At 38.3% G+C, this 13960-nt stretch overlaps 1 protein-coding gene across 2 annotated transcripts; it reads left to right on the forward strand.

Moving 5' to 3' along the window:
* The first annotated feature begins 673 nt into the window (after positions 1-673).
* Cdc45 (cell division cycle protein 45) lies at positions 674-7780 on the forward strand. Of its 2 annotated transcripts, XM_089645033.1 has the most exons (5): positions 674-824; positions 3478-3768; positions 4656-4739; positions 5367-6448; positions 7615-7780. In XM_089645033.1, exons 1-5 carry the CDS (start codon positions 774-776, stop codon positions 7754-7756), a joined length of 1650 nt encoding a protein of 549 aa, XP_089501159.1. In that variant the 5' UTR covers positions 674-773; the 3' UTR covers positions 7757-7780. The 2 variants fall into 2 exon arrangements, with proteins under 2 accessions (XP_089501159.1, XP_089501158.1); XM_089645032.1 differs by lacking the exon at positions 674-824 and having other exon boundaries at positions 2888-3768.
* The last annotated feature ends 6180 nt before the right edge of the window (positions 7781-13960 follow it).

A 13960-nucleotide genomic window follows, 5' to 3' on the forward strand; every position in this document is an offset into this window, starting at 1 on the left:
TAAATGAACCATTCACTAGATCAATATCTTCGGGTTTTTCGTACTGAGCCCATGGGTCCTAAAGTTTGCCATAGATAAAAGTCTGTAACTGAAAAATATACGTCACTAGTGTCACTACACGGCATACTCACGACTAACCTTACAACCGCAATACACAAACATTTCTCTGAAAATGAAAAGGTTTGTGTTCTTACTAAATAATTTATTACTGACATCTATGGCAAGAAAAAATAAGTATATGACGTTAAAAATTGATTCAAATACTCACTGAGGTAACTTTTCCATTTAGTTCACAGATGTCGGTTTTTTCAAGTTACATTGTTTTACTCTAATGTTCATGATTAAATATATACCTATTTGTGAACAGAGTGATGTGAAAACGCAGACGTTGAAACTAGATTTATTAGTCACGTTATCATTAAAAAAATAGATTAAATTCTAAGATACTCCTTACTATTTTCTGAAAAATTTGCATTGTTTGAAACTGATGGCGTTATATTTGCAGTCTTCATTAGTTTATTATAATAAAATTGTGTAACATTTACCAACGATGTTGAATAAACAAACAAAAAGTGTTAAACCATTCTAAGCATTTTACTCAATGTTTGCAAAGTTACCTGAAGTTTGTCTGTTTATCTTGTTGCCAACTGCAAAACTCTGAAAGTGGCGGGAACGTTCTTGTCAATCCTTGTGTTTACTTCAACAATGTCAATAAGATGACTTACACGTGATATTATTTATAATACAACCCCTATTATTTATTAATAGGTAATATGTACGTCGAGGATATAAAGAAAGACTTCTATAATGTTTTGTGCGGAAACGTAAGTAGTTAAATCAGATATTAAGATTTTTACGTTCGATAGTATCACGTAGCTTGACTTTTGGGAATCTTTGTTGCCCTGATTATCAGATGAAGAATACTGAAAGGCTGTCCGCAACGCTAGCTCACGAAGGAGAATATATCACAACACGGCATTATACAATTATCCCAACTTCTAAACACTTCAGTGTGTTTGGTTGTAGTTTAGTTGTCAAAACTGACAGTTGGTCGAACGATGTTTGTTCTGCGCAAATAAACTAACTTTTTCTACAATCTACGCACCTGCCCTGACGATGAACACTGCAAGGATTTAAGTCGATATAAATTATTATTTAGCTAATAGTTATTTCTCTTAAAAATTGAATGCATTTACACCAAGTTTTAGAGTGATAGATAATCGAAGCTTTGATTAAAATGGTTGTAACAAAGTTTACTGATTTGAATAGTTGGGCTCTTCCCGACATTTCTTCACCTCCCCAATTTCCACCATCATCGCAACATTCCACAAATGGGGATTTCAGTCCTACTGGTACAATCTAAATGTTGAATGAAAAGGTTTTAGCTAAGTTTACTGAGTAGATCTGTATGTCCAGGTACTTCCCGACCTTTCTCTTCTTCATCACCTTCCCATTTCCTTCAACCTTGCATCATAGTCCCACTGGGAATCTGTTTACTAATCACATAGATTAAACGTTTGGGTTAATGTGCAGAAAATAAGGACACACTTTACGCATATTTTATTTAAAAAAGTTATCAGTTAGATAATAAATGAGAAGTAAGTTTTTCGGTTCCCTGGAAAGTAAGCTATTTTGTTGAAAAAATGGATAATTTGACATTTTTTCTTCATGCCTTGTTTTGACAGGTGACCTGGTATCTCATCAAAATGACAATTCAACAGACTGACAAAAACAGATATAATAAAGTCATGAAAAGTGATGAAACAAAAACTAGGTTAAATAGATTACATAGGTAACTATTAAACCTAGCTTTTGTTTCATCACTTTTAATGACTATATCACTTTTTAAAATAATAATAATAATAAATAATAAAAGTGTTTATTCCCGTATGTGGGGAGGTAAGTGCAGTCCCACACATTCCATATAGAGATACAAAAAAATATATGATCAAAAACAAAAAGATAGAACAGAAAAACAAAGAAAAAAAAACACAATTAAAATAATATAGAATAAAATGATAAAATAAATAGAATAATAGAAAGTTGAAGCCTTTAGGGAGCCGTGACTATATTAGGCGCTAGTATTTTCCTCCAGTGTGCGTCGATGCTGGAGGATGGAGTGAGGCGGGCTTCCATAGTGAGGATATTTCCAGAGCTTCTTATCCTTTCCCTCATTCCTGCCACCCTGGATCTAATAAGGGCTGCATATCCGGGAACTCGCCCCTCCGTGAACATACGGGAAGCGCTGCAGTATCTGGGGAGACAAAACATTGTGCGGAAGGCGTTGTTGTATTGGACCCGTAGTCTTTCTATACTACTCTTTTTGTAGTTTGCCCATAGTTTGCACGTGTACAACTTTGCGCAGAAGGAAAGGAAGAGCGTCCTTTTTACTGTGGTACTGCAAAGGCGAAATCTTCTACTGAGCATGTTTGCTTTAACGCTGAGAGCTCGCCTTTGTCTATCGATATCATCATCGTCCATCAGATTACTGGTGATTATGTGTCCAAGGTATTTAGTTCCTTCGGTCACCTTCAAGTTCACACCGTTCAAGGTAGCTGGAGGAATATTTTTCGGGCCTTGCCCATGTCTTATGACCAATAGAGCCGTTTTAGCGGGGTTACACAACATATTTGTTTCTTCAGCATACTCTTCACAGATTTTCAGAAGAATGTGCAGTCCCCTTATAGATGGTGCCATCAGGACCATATCGTCCGCATAACTGACGTTATTCAGACACTGTCCTCCAATGTGGCAGCCTACTTCTGCATTGTTTAGCCTTTCGGTGAGTTCGTCCATGCACAGATTGAACAGTATTGGTGACATGCATCCTCCCTGTCTGATGCCACTCTTTAGGAGGAAAGGTTCGGAAAAACCATTCTTCCATCTTACTAGGTTTTCCTACTGTCTGTGCCACGAGTCGAGGATATGTATGACCTCCGATGATATGCCTCTTTCTCTGAGTTTAGCCCATAGCAGAGGGTGAGAAACCCTGTCGAAGGCCTTGCTCAGGTCTAAGAAACATGCATATGAGGTGGTCTTTTTATTCCTGTTGTATTCCAGGGTTTTTTTTAACCGTAAATATAGCAGTATCGGTAGCAGTTTGCTTTTTGAATTAAAGGTGTGTGAATTTTCGTTTTGATGAAATAATATCATGGAACCGTTTTAACATAATAGTTTTTTTTTAAATTAAACCCAAACTAAGAACTTATTTTAGGATCATACTCATATTTTGGCTCAAATAAGAGAAGAAAAAACCAACTTTAAACTTTCGCATCAATAACAATGGGCGCTGAGTGAACAATCGATCTCAGGTTTAACAAAATAACTATTAGAATGCATTATTTTCCATTTCCGGTAACTGAAATAGCTATTTTCTGTATACTTATCATGTTTAGAACAACATTTGTTCTAATTCAAGTGAATCAATGTTGTTTGTCCTGGTTTAATATACTCATGATATTGTTATTCTGGTTCAAGCGCATCCTCATCTTGGTGCACCTAGACGTGGACGCTGTCTGCGCCTGCAAGATCCTGCAGGCGCTGCTGAAGAGCGACAACATCGCATACACCGTTGTGGGGGTAGGTGGGCCCCAAGAACTGAGGGGTGCGTACGTACAGCACTGCCAAGATGTGCGCTACGCCGTGCTACTGGGCTGCGGGGGCGCACTGGACCTGGTGGAGCTGCTTCAGCCAGAGGAAAACGTTGTATTCTTCGTGCTGGACGCGCATAGACCTACGGATGTGTGCAATGTTTACAGCAATGGGCAGGTTTGTCACCAATGATCATAGACATATGAATATTAGTAGACCTGCCCTAAGTGATTAAAAGCGTATTATCCCCACTCCCCATACCGGTTCCATGGAGCCGGCTGGGCTCGCGTACGGCCTCAAGTGAAATTTGAAAACGTGACGTCATCATTCTTGTGCGAACTATGGTCGAGGCATCATCGGTTCATTTTACGAAATAACACGGCAAAATGTTTACTTGTACTATGAAAACTGGTAAAAATAGATGCGAAAAAAGAGAATAAACCCAATTGTCGTATTACATTCCATATATAAGCATTATTTTATTTTATTTTAAGCATATTCACATCGTATAATATGAATCAGTTGTTACTATCACATCGAGAAACGTCTGGACGCGAAACACAAAGCTGGTTGGTTGCTGGGAAGTAAATTATGAACATTTATAAAAGTGTCTTAACTAAATACTCTGAAACTAACTACGACTCTGAATATAGAAGCTGCCTTACTTTGCCGAATTTGGACTTCGCAAATTTGTTCATAACGTGGCGAGTAATTTGCGCTCCCATGTAAAAATGTCTATTCATTCAAAGCAGATTTTACTTTTAAGAAGTAAATGGTGATATTATAATGCGAGATGCCTATTTACTGTCAGATTGATTTATTGACGAATCACAGTCAGCTTCACTCCCTTCGTTCTTCAACAGTTGATTTTACCCCTCGCCTTTATCTTCTCGTCTATTAATTCCTATGTCTGTGCCAATGATCCTTTTACAATATCTATATGTAAACCAGTTATATGCTGCTTGATCATTCAAAATCCACATAAAATCAGGAGTAATTTTTACTATTAAAAATATTCCTCAGGGCCGTTTTGTGGTGTTTATTGAAGATCTGACTGTTGACAGGTTCGCCTTCTGGGGCGCCAAGAGACGGACCAGGGAGGGGAAGGAGTTCCAAACTTCGATGACATTTTCCGAGATGATGATGAGGTGAGTCTCCTCTGTTTGTCTGTAATATGGCTTTTAAGATTTAAATAATAACCAACTGTCGGGGGTGGCACGCTTTGCTTTGGCTCCGTTTGTCCATGCAGATAGAGAAACAATAAAATGTATACATACAATGTAAACATTTGAAAGCAATCAGTGAATAACTTTCAGAGATTTAAGATTTTGAACAAATGAACATTAACATTTTAATTTATATAATTTTGTGTTATTTCACAATGAATTCATTAAAAATAATGTATTTTATACCTGACTCTTTCCAGAGTGGTAGATACTTTCAGTATCGCCCTGTTGAATGACCACCAAATGGCTTTAGCAATACTTGCTGGCCAGATCAGAATCGCAAGATACTTCTCCACCTTCATTTTCCCCATTTCCTTCCTCTCTCCACTACACTAGCCTCACAACATACTCCAACTGAGGATGTTACAGTCCCACTGTCACTAGACAGTTTGAAGCCAAGTGTGGACCTCACGTAAAAAATAAATACTAGTAGTTCTGTGAACACTAGACCTCGCATCTAAAAATAAATACTAGTAGTTCATCGGTCGAGTTAAAACAGGACTTCGCTACGCTTGGTCAATTATATTATTGTTTCTTTTGCATTTACAGTCTGAGGCAGACGAATCCTCCAGCGAAGTGGAGGAATCGGACGCAGCAGATGCAGCTGGGCCAAGTCGTGTAGAGCTACTGCAGCAGCGCGCAGAACGGCGACGCACGCAGCGGAGGGAGCGCCTGGCCTGGGAGCAGAACCGAGACACCCTCATGTTCCAGTACACTCAGTTCAGCTACTACGGTCAAGCCGCTGCCGTTCGCATGATGGAAGTAGCCTGGACACTCTCCAAAGACAGTTGGGAGGTCCTTTGGTGGGCTGCTGTTGGAGCCACAGAACAACTCGTACTAGAAAAGGCTGAAGTCGCCCAATACGTATTAGAAGCTGGAGGGCTACAAGCGCATGCGGCACGCTTGGGACATGCACGTGGTGCGGAACAAGCAGGATTAAGTGTAGCCTTAGAACAAGATGCACGCTTAGCGCTATATCGTCATTGGAGCTTAGAAGAAGCTCTGAAATACTCGGCGTTAAGCTGGGCGCGTTTAAAACTCGGTGGTGCACGAGGTGCTGTGCGTCTACAACGCTTACTCGCTGATATGGGTCTGCCATTGCGACAAGCGCGTCAACCTTACGCTTCGATGGAGCTAGGGCTTCGCAAAGAGATACTTCCATCGCTGGAGCGTTTAGCCGAAAAATATGGACTGCAAGAGATTTTATATCCAGCGTTCTGTGCGCGTAGTGGTCACAGTGCGCGTTTATGTGCTGCAGATGCAGTGTACGCATTATTAGGACTTTTAGAGACTCCTCAAGGATTTCAACGTGCACTGTTAGCGTTATCGTTTAGCGAAGGCAGTGCTGAGTTGCGTAGAGGTTTAGAAGCGGCAAAGTTCAAATTACGGGCTGCGGGTAAGGCGGTGCAAGGGGCGCTACAAGGTCATCATGTACAATCTGCGGGGCCCTTTCTTTACCTGTTGTTGCCCGAGGAGGGGCTCGGCGGACGAGGGTGGTTGGGGCTGCTGGCTCGCTGGCTGCAGAGGGGGGCTCCGGGCGGGGGCAGACCCCTGCTGCTGGGAGCCCCGGGGCCCGAGGGGCGCACTATCTTGCTGGGGGTCCCACCACTCACTGACGACTCTACTCGCAAGTTAGTATTACTCAATATTCTTCTAAATATTATGTAATGACCATTTCCAGGTAGCGCGTTATACCACTTCCGTAACAAATATTATTGGAAGCGGTATTCATAATTATGTAATGCATTGTATTATTTCTATTAGAATGTAAAAATTATCTATTACATAGTCAATATTTATACGTAATGCATTTGGGAAGATTAATTACATTTTTATGGATTAACATAATACGTGGGGATGCTTTTTGGAGGGGCTTTTTAAGAAAAGGAAAGGGGAGGAAGTCTTGGGAAGGAAAATGTATGAGGAATAGAAGTACACAAACCTGCCTCTTAAGTTGAAGATAATATGTATACATTGTTCTAAATAAGTTGTTCAGGGGTACATTAATAAGCTAATTAACTGATTAATAATGAATACTTATTATATTAAAACACAAATAACTTTGTTTACATCACTTTAATGCATATAACCTCTACATGTTTCATGAGCAAAGTTCACCTCATCAGGAGTAAGTATATACTAAAGTCAAAAATTAAATATAGATTACCACTGAACAGTGGAAGGAGTGGGAAGGGGTAAGAGTGAGCGGATTTTTTCAGAATTACAATATTGTTAGACGGGAAAGACCAGTTTAGTGGGTCTCTCCACCCTCCACAAAAACTCCGCCCACTCTTACCCCTCCCTACTCATTCCACTGTTCAATTGTAATCTATATTTAATTTTTGACTTTAGTATATACATACTTACTCCTAATGAGGTGAACTTTGTTCATGAAACATGTAGAGTTTATAAATATTAAAGTGATGTAAACAAAGTTATTTGTGTTTTAATATAATTGATAATGTCATCACAAAGTGATAAGCTTTCAGAAGAAATTTCTTTGAAAAATTAATGAACACTTAGCTGCCTTTGGTGCCACGGCATTAAATATCAAATTTTTACACTGCTAGAAAATATGTCAGAAATTTGACTCAATTTTCATTGAATAAATCCAAACCGAGGCAGACGAACTTAGCTTATTAAAAAGCAGATTTAGCTTATCAATAAATCCAGTGCCAGCCAGTCCTGCCTTATTTCGGAAGGGCTTTTTTGTTTATAGACGATGCTTATAGGGTGTGTTTGTCATTTTGCAATCTTTTATGGAGTTTGAGTTGTATAATGTGTTTTTTGTTGGCAGTCTCTTCGGCAAAGCGTTTGAGCAGGCGGCGCTCCGCTCTCACAGCGACATGGTAGCGGACAGCTTTCACTCCGCCACTGTGTCCATCCTGCCCGAGCAGCTGGGGCCCTTCCTGGACGCACTCACCACCCTCCTCACCTGATCACCCCACTCTTACTACACACAGATTAGACGCTCATTGAAGATGGGACCATCACAACTCTTCTCATGGTACGACAGCTTTACAAGCCAGACCGTTAATATTAAATTATTGAATACATTCAACATAACATGATCGGCGCGGCTGTTGTTGTTGTTATTGTGGATGTGATCCACGAATTTTCACTAAAACAAATACATTGTGTCAACGATTGAGTTAAATATGTCAGCGTTGTAAACATTATGAAACCTTTCTGGTTTCTGCGACTCATATGTAAAACAATATCTCTCTCACAGCCAATAGTGGTATTTTATTTTTGGGGTGAGCAATTTTGCATTTCCTACTACTTCATCTTTAGCTAATGTTTCGGGCTGCTTTGCAGTTGAGTTTGATATTGTAGCTACATATTTTAAAAGCAATTAAAAAAACCTGGTTTCATTTCTATATCATCAATGACAGTTTGCTCGGTGTCCTGCCAACTGGACCTCAAGTACTTCCGAAAGGACACACTTTTTTTTGTTTATAACTTTGTTATCCTATGTAGCATAAGGTTCAAATTTAAACAAAAAAAATGAGCATTTATTTCTCTTTCGTACTGCACAGAAAACAGTTGCCTAGCTTGACGGATTTTCAATCGGCATGAGATAGCACTCGAGTATACACTAGGGTGGCGCGTGCGCACTTCTGCAACACATTTCGACGGGGAAGGACCAGGAAGTATTTCATTACAAATCACATACTGCCAGCAGGACTCGCAGTAGTAGCAGGACATTCTGCAAGAACATCAGAAGAGCTTCCAGCAGGAACCATCGGGCAATCTATTATTAAAGCCAAAAAGTATGTCATATTATACTTAATAATTTAATATTCCATCCATATTGACCAAGTGTACTCTTCCAAACATGAATTAATAATATTTTTTCAACACTATTAATTTATATCTTTTACAATAGATTTATTTTTGAGTGAGTTGTGCAGGGTTACGTTACAAACATCATTCAATCATTAAAACTTACAGTAAACAGAAAAAATGGGAACAAATTTACCATCAAGAATTTTCACAGTAAAACACTGATATATTGGAATTGTACTCAAATTTATTTATTCTTATAAATGTTGTATAAAAGGTTACAGAAGTCAAGGTTCATTCTGTGTTCTAGGTCCAATGTTTTCACTGAAAGTAACTAATCAAAATTCGAGGCAGATTAAACAAATTTATATGTAAACTATCCCCGGTTAGAGGTCGTACGCACCTCGTCTCTTCCTTCTCACAAGTCTCGTGTGAAAACCGAAAAAGACAATATCCTAGAATGATGACGTCACGAACGACCTCTCGCAGGGACTAGTATAGACCAAAACTTATTACGACATTTTGATTATTATGCACATGTAAGTCAAATAGCTGCAAAACACTGAACAGAAAATTCCGTAGAAGTGTGATCTCTTCCGGTTTGAAAGAAAACTGATGTCGCTAATTTACTTAGAACCTTTCGACTTCTAAATTTGCATCATAAAGATTTTCTATGTTTGATCAATTTTATCATAAGTAAGGGAAAAATTAGCACACTTCGGGCACACTGACACGCCCACAGCAGACTTCTATCTGTTTAACAAAATCATTTTTGTAATTATGTTTTTCAAACTGAACTATCGACAAGCTTTGAGATTAAATTTTCTATGGTTTTACACTTAGTATGGGAAGAGGCATTTGTTCTACCAGTATTTCAATTAAAAGTACTCTAAAGAACTATCGTCATTGGTTCCGTAGCCGCTGCTGCATAACCGGGAGACAATATCATTTGTAGGGGGTTGACATTCACTGCATGAGAATGGAACGTTTTTACATTTTTTTTGAAGAGCTCGGCTGTGTAATGATTTGCTGACACAGGTTTACACCTTTCTTTCCTTAACAATACCCCAAAACAGTATCCCCAAAGATGACCACTATGTGGAGTTACCTGCAACTGTCAAACCCAAATTAAACCGAGTATTAGATACTCTCAGTATCGCCGTGGTGAAAAACCACCATTCAGAATCGAAATGTTGCTTCCAAACCATCTTCCTCCCCATCTCCTTCCCCTCCCTGCTACCTCCAGCCTCACAACATATCCTAATTAGGGATGCTATAGTCTCACTGGTTCAGAGCAATTGGTACTCTTTTGCGATAATTTAACAAATTGTATGGATTGAGTTCATTTTAACAATTATTTTATTACTAGGAACAATTCACATAAAAATAAATTAAAAACCACACGGATAGTGTTACATAATCTCAATGATTATATTAGTATGTGGTATTCATATAAAAAATAAATGAGGAAACCACATTCTGTGATCATCTCCACAATTATTTTTAACGAATTAGATTCCGTCAATTAGTCATACTGAAAATGTACCTTTTGAGTCGTCGACTTTCAAAACCTGTTCCAGAATTTTTCATAAATATCACGAAAAACTGTTTGGAACTCAATAAACAAATAAACTCTAAAGAACACTAAATAGTATAAAAGTCACTATCGAAGTCTGTCTGTTTGTGCGCTTAGTTCTTTTAAACTACGCCACGGATTGTGATAAGATTTTCACCATCGTTTAGAGTTTTTTTCCGGAAGGTTTATATATATAATACATGCATATTATATTTAAGGCGATGCACTACGTCGTGAATTATTTTAAATTGAGCCGCTATCGATAACAACCCTTATGTAGATGGCGATAAGGTTTAAATTCCCGCTTAACACCATCCGCCTGTTTTGATTTATGCAAGAAAAAACATGGCCAAAAAGTGCCTTTTATTTTATTTTGTGGATGTTCAGGCATAAATATTTAACTTTTTTCCGATCATTTTATAAATAACTTAATTTGCCACATTATACAATAAAATCATAACCGAAAATGGGTTCGTAAGTAGGAGATTTTGAACTTTAAAGCAGTTTTCATAGGCCTATACATTATTTTTTTCTGTTCTTATAAAAAGACTTATCTAAAAAATACTCGATTATTTCAAAGGCCAAGATGTATTCTACTCGCAGTATTTAATTAAAGCATCTGAAACATTTCTAGGCGACCAAATTTTCAAACCAAAAGCACATGATTTTGCATTACTACGTATGGCATCGCCTTAAACAAAGTAGAGAAATGCCGATGTTTTATAATTAAGTCGTTAAAAAATTATTGTTGTGCGCACATTGCTAACACTGGCTAAACCTTTGAGATAATAATATAGCCCCGTTTTAAGAATAAGAGCGCTGTCAAAATAATGAATACGGAATCATATATCTTAAAAAGGTCTAGAGAAAAGTCAGCTAGCTTTTTATATTTAACTAGCTAAACGTTAGCTAGTTAAATATGAAAAGAATATACCTTTTATGCTAAATACCAACATAATTATACATTATTTTTTTGATGTTTAGTGAAAAATATGAATAATTAATTTTTTTCAATTTACTTCAAGCACTTTTTTTGGATGTATCAATCAAAACCAGCAGAAATTTCCATAGCATGTTTTGCAAGTCGACGACTCCTTAAAAATATATTTTATTGTGTTGCAATTAGTTTCGGTTTTTCAGTTTGTTTGCTGTGCTATAAATCTAAAAAGACATTGCTGAAACGCATTCTAATACTTCCTATGTTATAAGACACTAACATTTATTGTTGTGCAGCGGGGGACTGCGTCACCTTGGTAGATTGCCTGCACAAATACATAATACGCTATATGAACTATCTTACATTATAAGCCACTAATTATTCTTAAGGAATGAACGCTTTGTACAAATATCATGTTATTATTAAGGATTCTTAAATTAATTTGTACATTTCTCTTAGACTAGTATTATTTTATAATTATTAATGAAAAATAAATGCAATTTTCTAATTTTTACTGTGCGTAATTATGATGAATCCTCTTTGCTCCAAACTAGTAGCTTCTAGAAACACATGAAACTATAAGTGGATGTTTGGTTGAATATCACGAATCTGGCACTTCCAGTAATCCAGCACCTTCAATAACGGCACTATCGGAGATCCCGTAACTCCAGTAATCCCGCACTATCTTACGTCCAGTATTTCAACACTATCTGAGCTGGTGTCAGAGTTATTAAAGGACTATAGAATCTCACTAATCTGGCGATTCAAGTAATTGGGTTGGCTGTAAGAAATAGTATGATCTTATAAGCTATAACCCTTTGTACTTTATGTTTATTTTGCTCAATAAAGGTTTTTTGAATTTTGTATCTGACAGTATCTTACACTATCTGAGTCGTTGCGAGACTTTTTAAAGGACAGTAGAATTTTACTAATCTAGCACTTTCACTATCTAAGGTCCAGTAGCTCTAGTAATCCCACACTATTTCATTCACTATATTGGGACTATGTGAATCAGTGCCAGAGTTTTTAAAGAACAGTAGAATCTTACTAATCTGGCACTTCCAGTAATCTGCACTATCTAAGGTCCAGTAGCTCTAGTAATCCCACACTATCTTAGGTTTAGTATTTCGGGACTATAAATTGGTGCCATCTGGCACTTCCAGTAGTCCAACACTATCTGAGGCCCGGTAGCTCCATTAATCTTACACTTCGGAAGTCGATAGAATCTCACTAATTGAGCACTATCTGAGATCTGGTAGCTGTAATCCGGCATTTTCTTTGTGGGGTTAGAGTTTTGGTATATGATTGTTCTAAAGGCACTGGCAGATAGTCCTAGTAGGCTATTGATCTTCGAGGGCAATGGAAGGCAGGGTGCCGGCACGGTAAGCCTCCACGAATTTGCTAGCGGCTGGCGCATCCAGTGGCTGCCCCAGCGCCATGTCGCATCTCCGACTATGTGGCAGATCCACCGCCACTAGGAGCGGCAGGGCAGTCCCCAGACCAGTTGCCTCTCTCAGGGCTTCGCTGGCCTCACCCTCTGGAGCTACCAGGAAGGTTAATTCCTCTTCCTCTCCCTCCAAGACCTCCACTCCTTGTTGCTGCTGGAATAATTCTGTTGCAGCTGGTTGCAGAACGGACTCGGCCCAGCGGATCTCTTCCTCGTCATTTTCTGTAAACAAAATATAAGTAAGTTGGCTAAACTTTATTAATTTCAATATTATTCTAGGATAAAGAATTCAAGACAAATAAAAATAGCACTTGGTTTCAACTAAATTACTACAAGAAACAACTATTTATGTTGGGGAGATGGTAAAAGATCATTGACTAATTACAACTACATGAATGTAAAAGATGCATTCAAGTTCTCAATCAAAGTTAAGTTTGAAGGTTTGGAAATGTGCATAAATTATTAAAATAATCCTAACTGACAACATAAAAACCTTTTTACATCTCCCCGACTTAAATAGTTGTTTCCAGTAGTAATTAAGTAGGGACGCAGGTTTTAGTGGCGATGCCTGGAACGTTATGGGGAGACCCAAACGGTTGCACTGGACATTTCAAAGGCTTTTGCCCGGGTTTGGCACCCTTGTGTTCGTGGATTGTCAACTTTTTGAGGGAGAGATCGATTCAGACTTTTGGTTTTAATATTAATATTATTATTTTTTAACATTCAGCTGATGGTTTCGCCTCTTCCTCACATTCAATAAATGCTGGCGTCCCACAGGGATAACTTCTGTCTCCGGCTTTGTTTTTGTTGCACATTAATGATCTTATTCATTGCTATGCAGATGACAGTACTAGTCTATGAGAGATTTTTGTTTGACAAGCCCCCAAAGGATACACAAACTCCTTGATGGTCTAGAGAGGATTTTGAAGCAAAAAATGGTGTAGAAATACTAAAAAACATATTTTTAAACTATTTTGTTCTTATGCTATTCACTATATATTATGTAACAATATTATAAATGTTTTTATATATTATGTATTTTAAAAGAATAAATTACTTTTTCGAAGTAAAAAAAAAACCCCTGCTGTAGGTCACCCCGAGTGGTTCGCAACGTTTTGGTGGCTTAGCAGGGGTGCCCGGGTTCATGTGGTGGGGGATTTATCTAGGTCTTGGCGGCGGATACGTTTGCCTACTTAATGCGTGGCGGGCCGAATCGGGAGAGAGTGGTTGAGGGAGACCTTTTGAACTCTCCAGCTGGACTCTCTCGACCCATCGCCTTGCGCCGCAGTGGGAGTGATGGATTCATACATCCGTCACTCATGGACACATTCACCCCCAGTTTCCTACCCACCCCTCATACATTTAAACTGTGTATTAAATCCTACAAAAATTACAAA

Source organism: Hesperophylax consimilis, chromosome 22 (genome assembly GCF_061612785.1).
Source record: "Hesperophylax consimilis isolate HC1 chromosome 22, BYU_Hcon_1.0, whole genome shotgun sequence".
Classification (NCBI taxonomy): Eukaryota; Metazoa; Arthropoda; class Insecta; order Trichoptera; family Limnephilidae; genus Hesperophylax; species Hesperophylax consimilis.

What these genes read in the sequence shown, in the direction of transcription:
- Cdc45 (XM_089645032.1), top strand. Translation starts at nt 3,334, where the DNA reads ATGCATTATTTTCCATTTCCGGTAACTGAAATAGCTATTTTCTGTATA. An exon ending in ATGTTTACAGCAATGGGCAG is followed by an intron (nt 3,769 to 4,655) that starts GTTTGTCACCAA and finishes GACTGTTGACAG; the next exon opens with GTTCGCCTTCTGGGGCGCCA. An exon ending in TTTTCCGAGATGATGATGAG is followed by an intron (nt 4,740 to 5,366) that starts GTGAGTCTCCTC and finishes TTGCATTTACAG; the next exon opens with TCTGAGGCAGACGAATCCTC.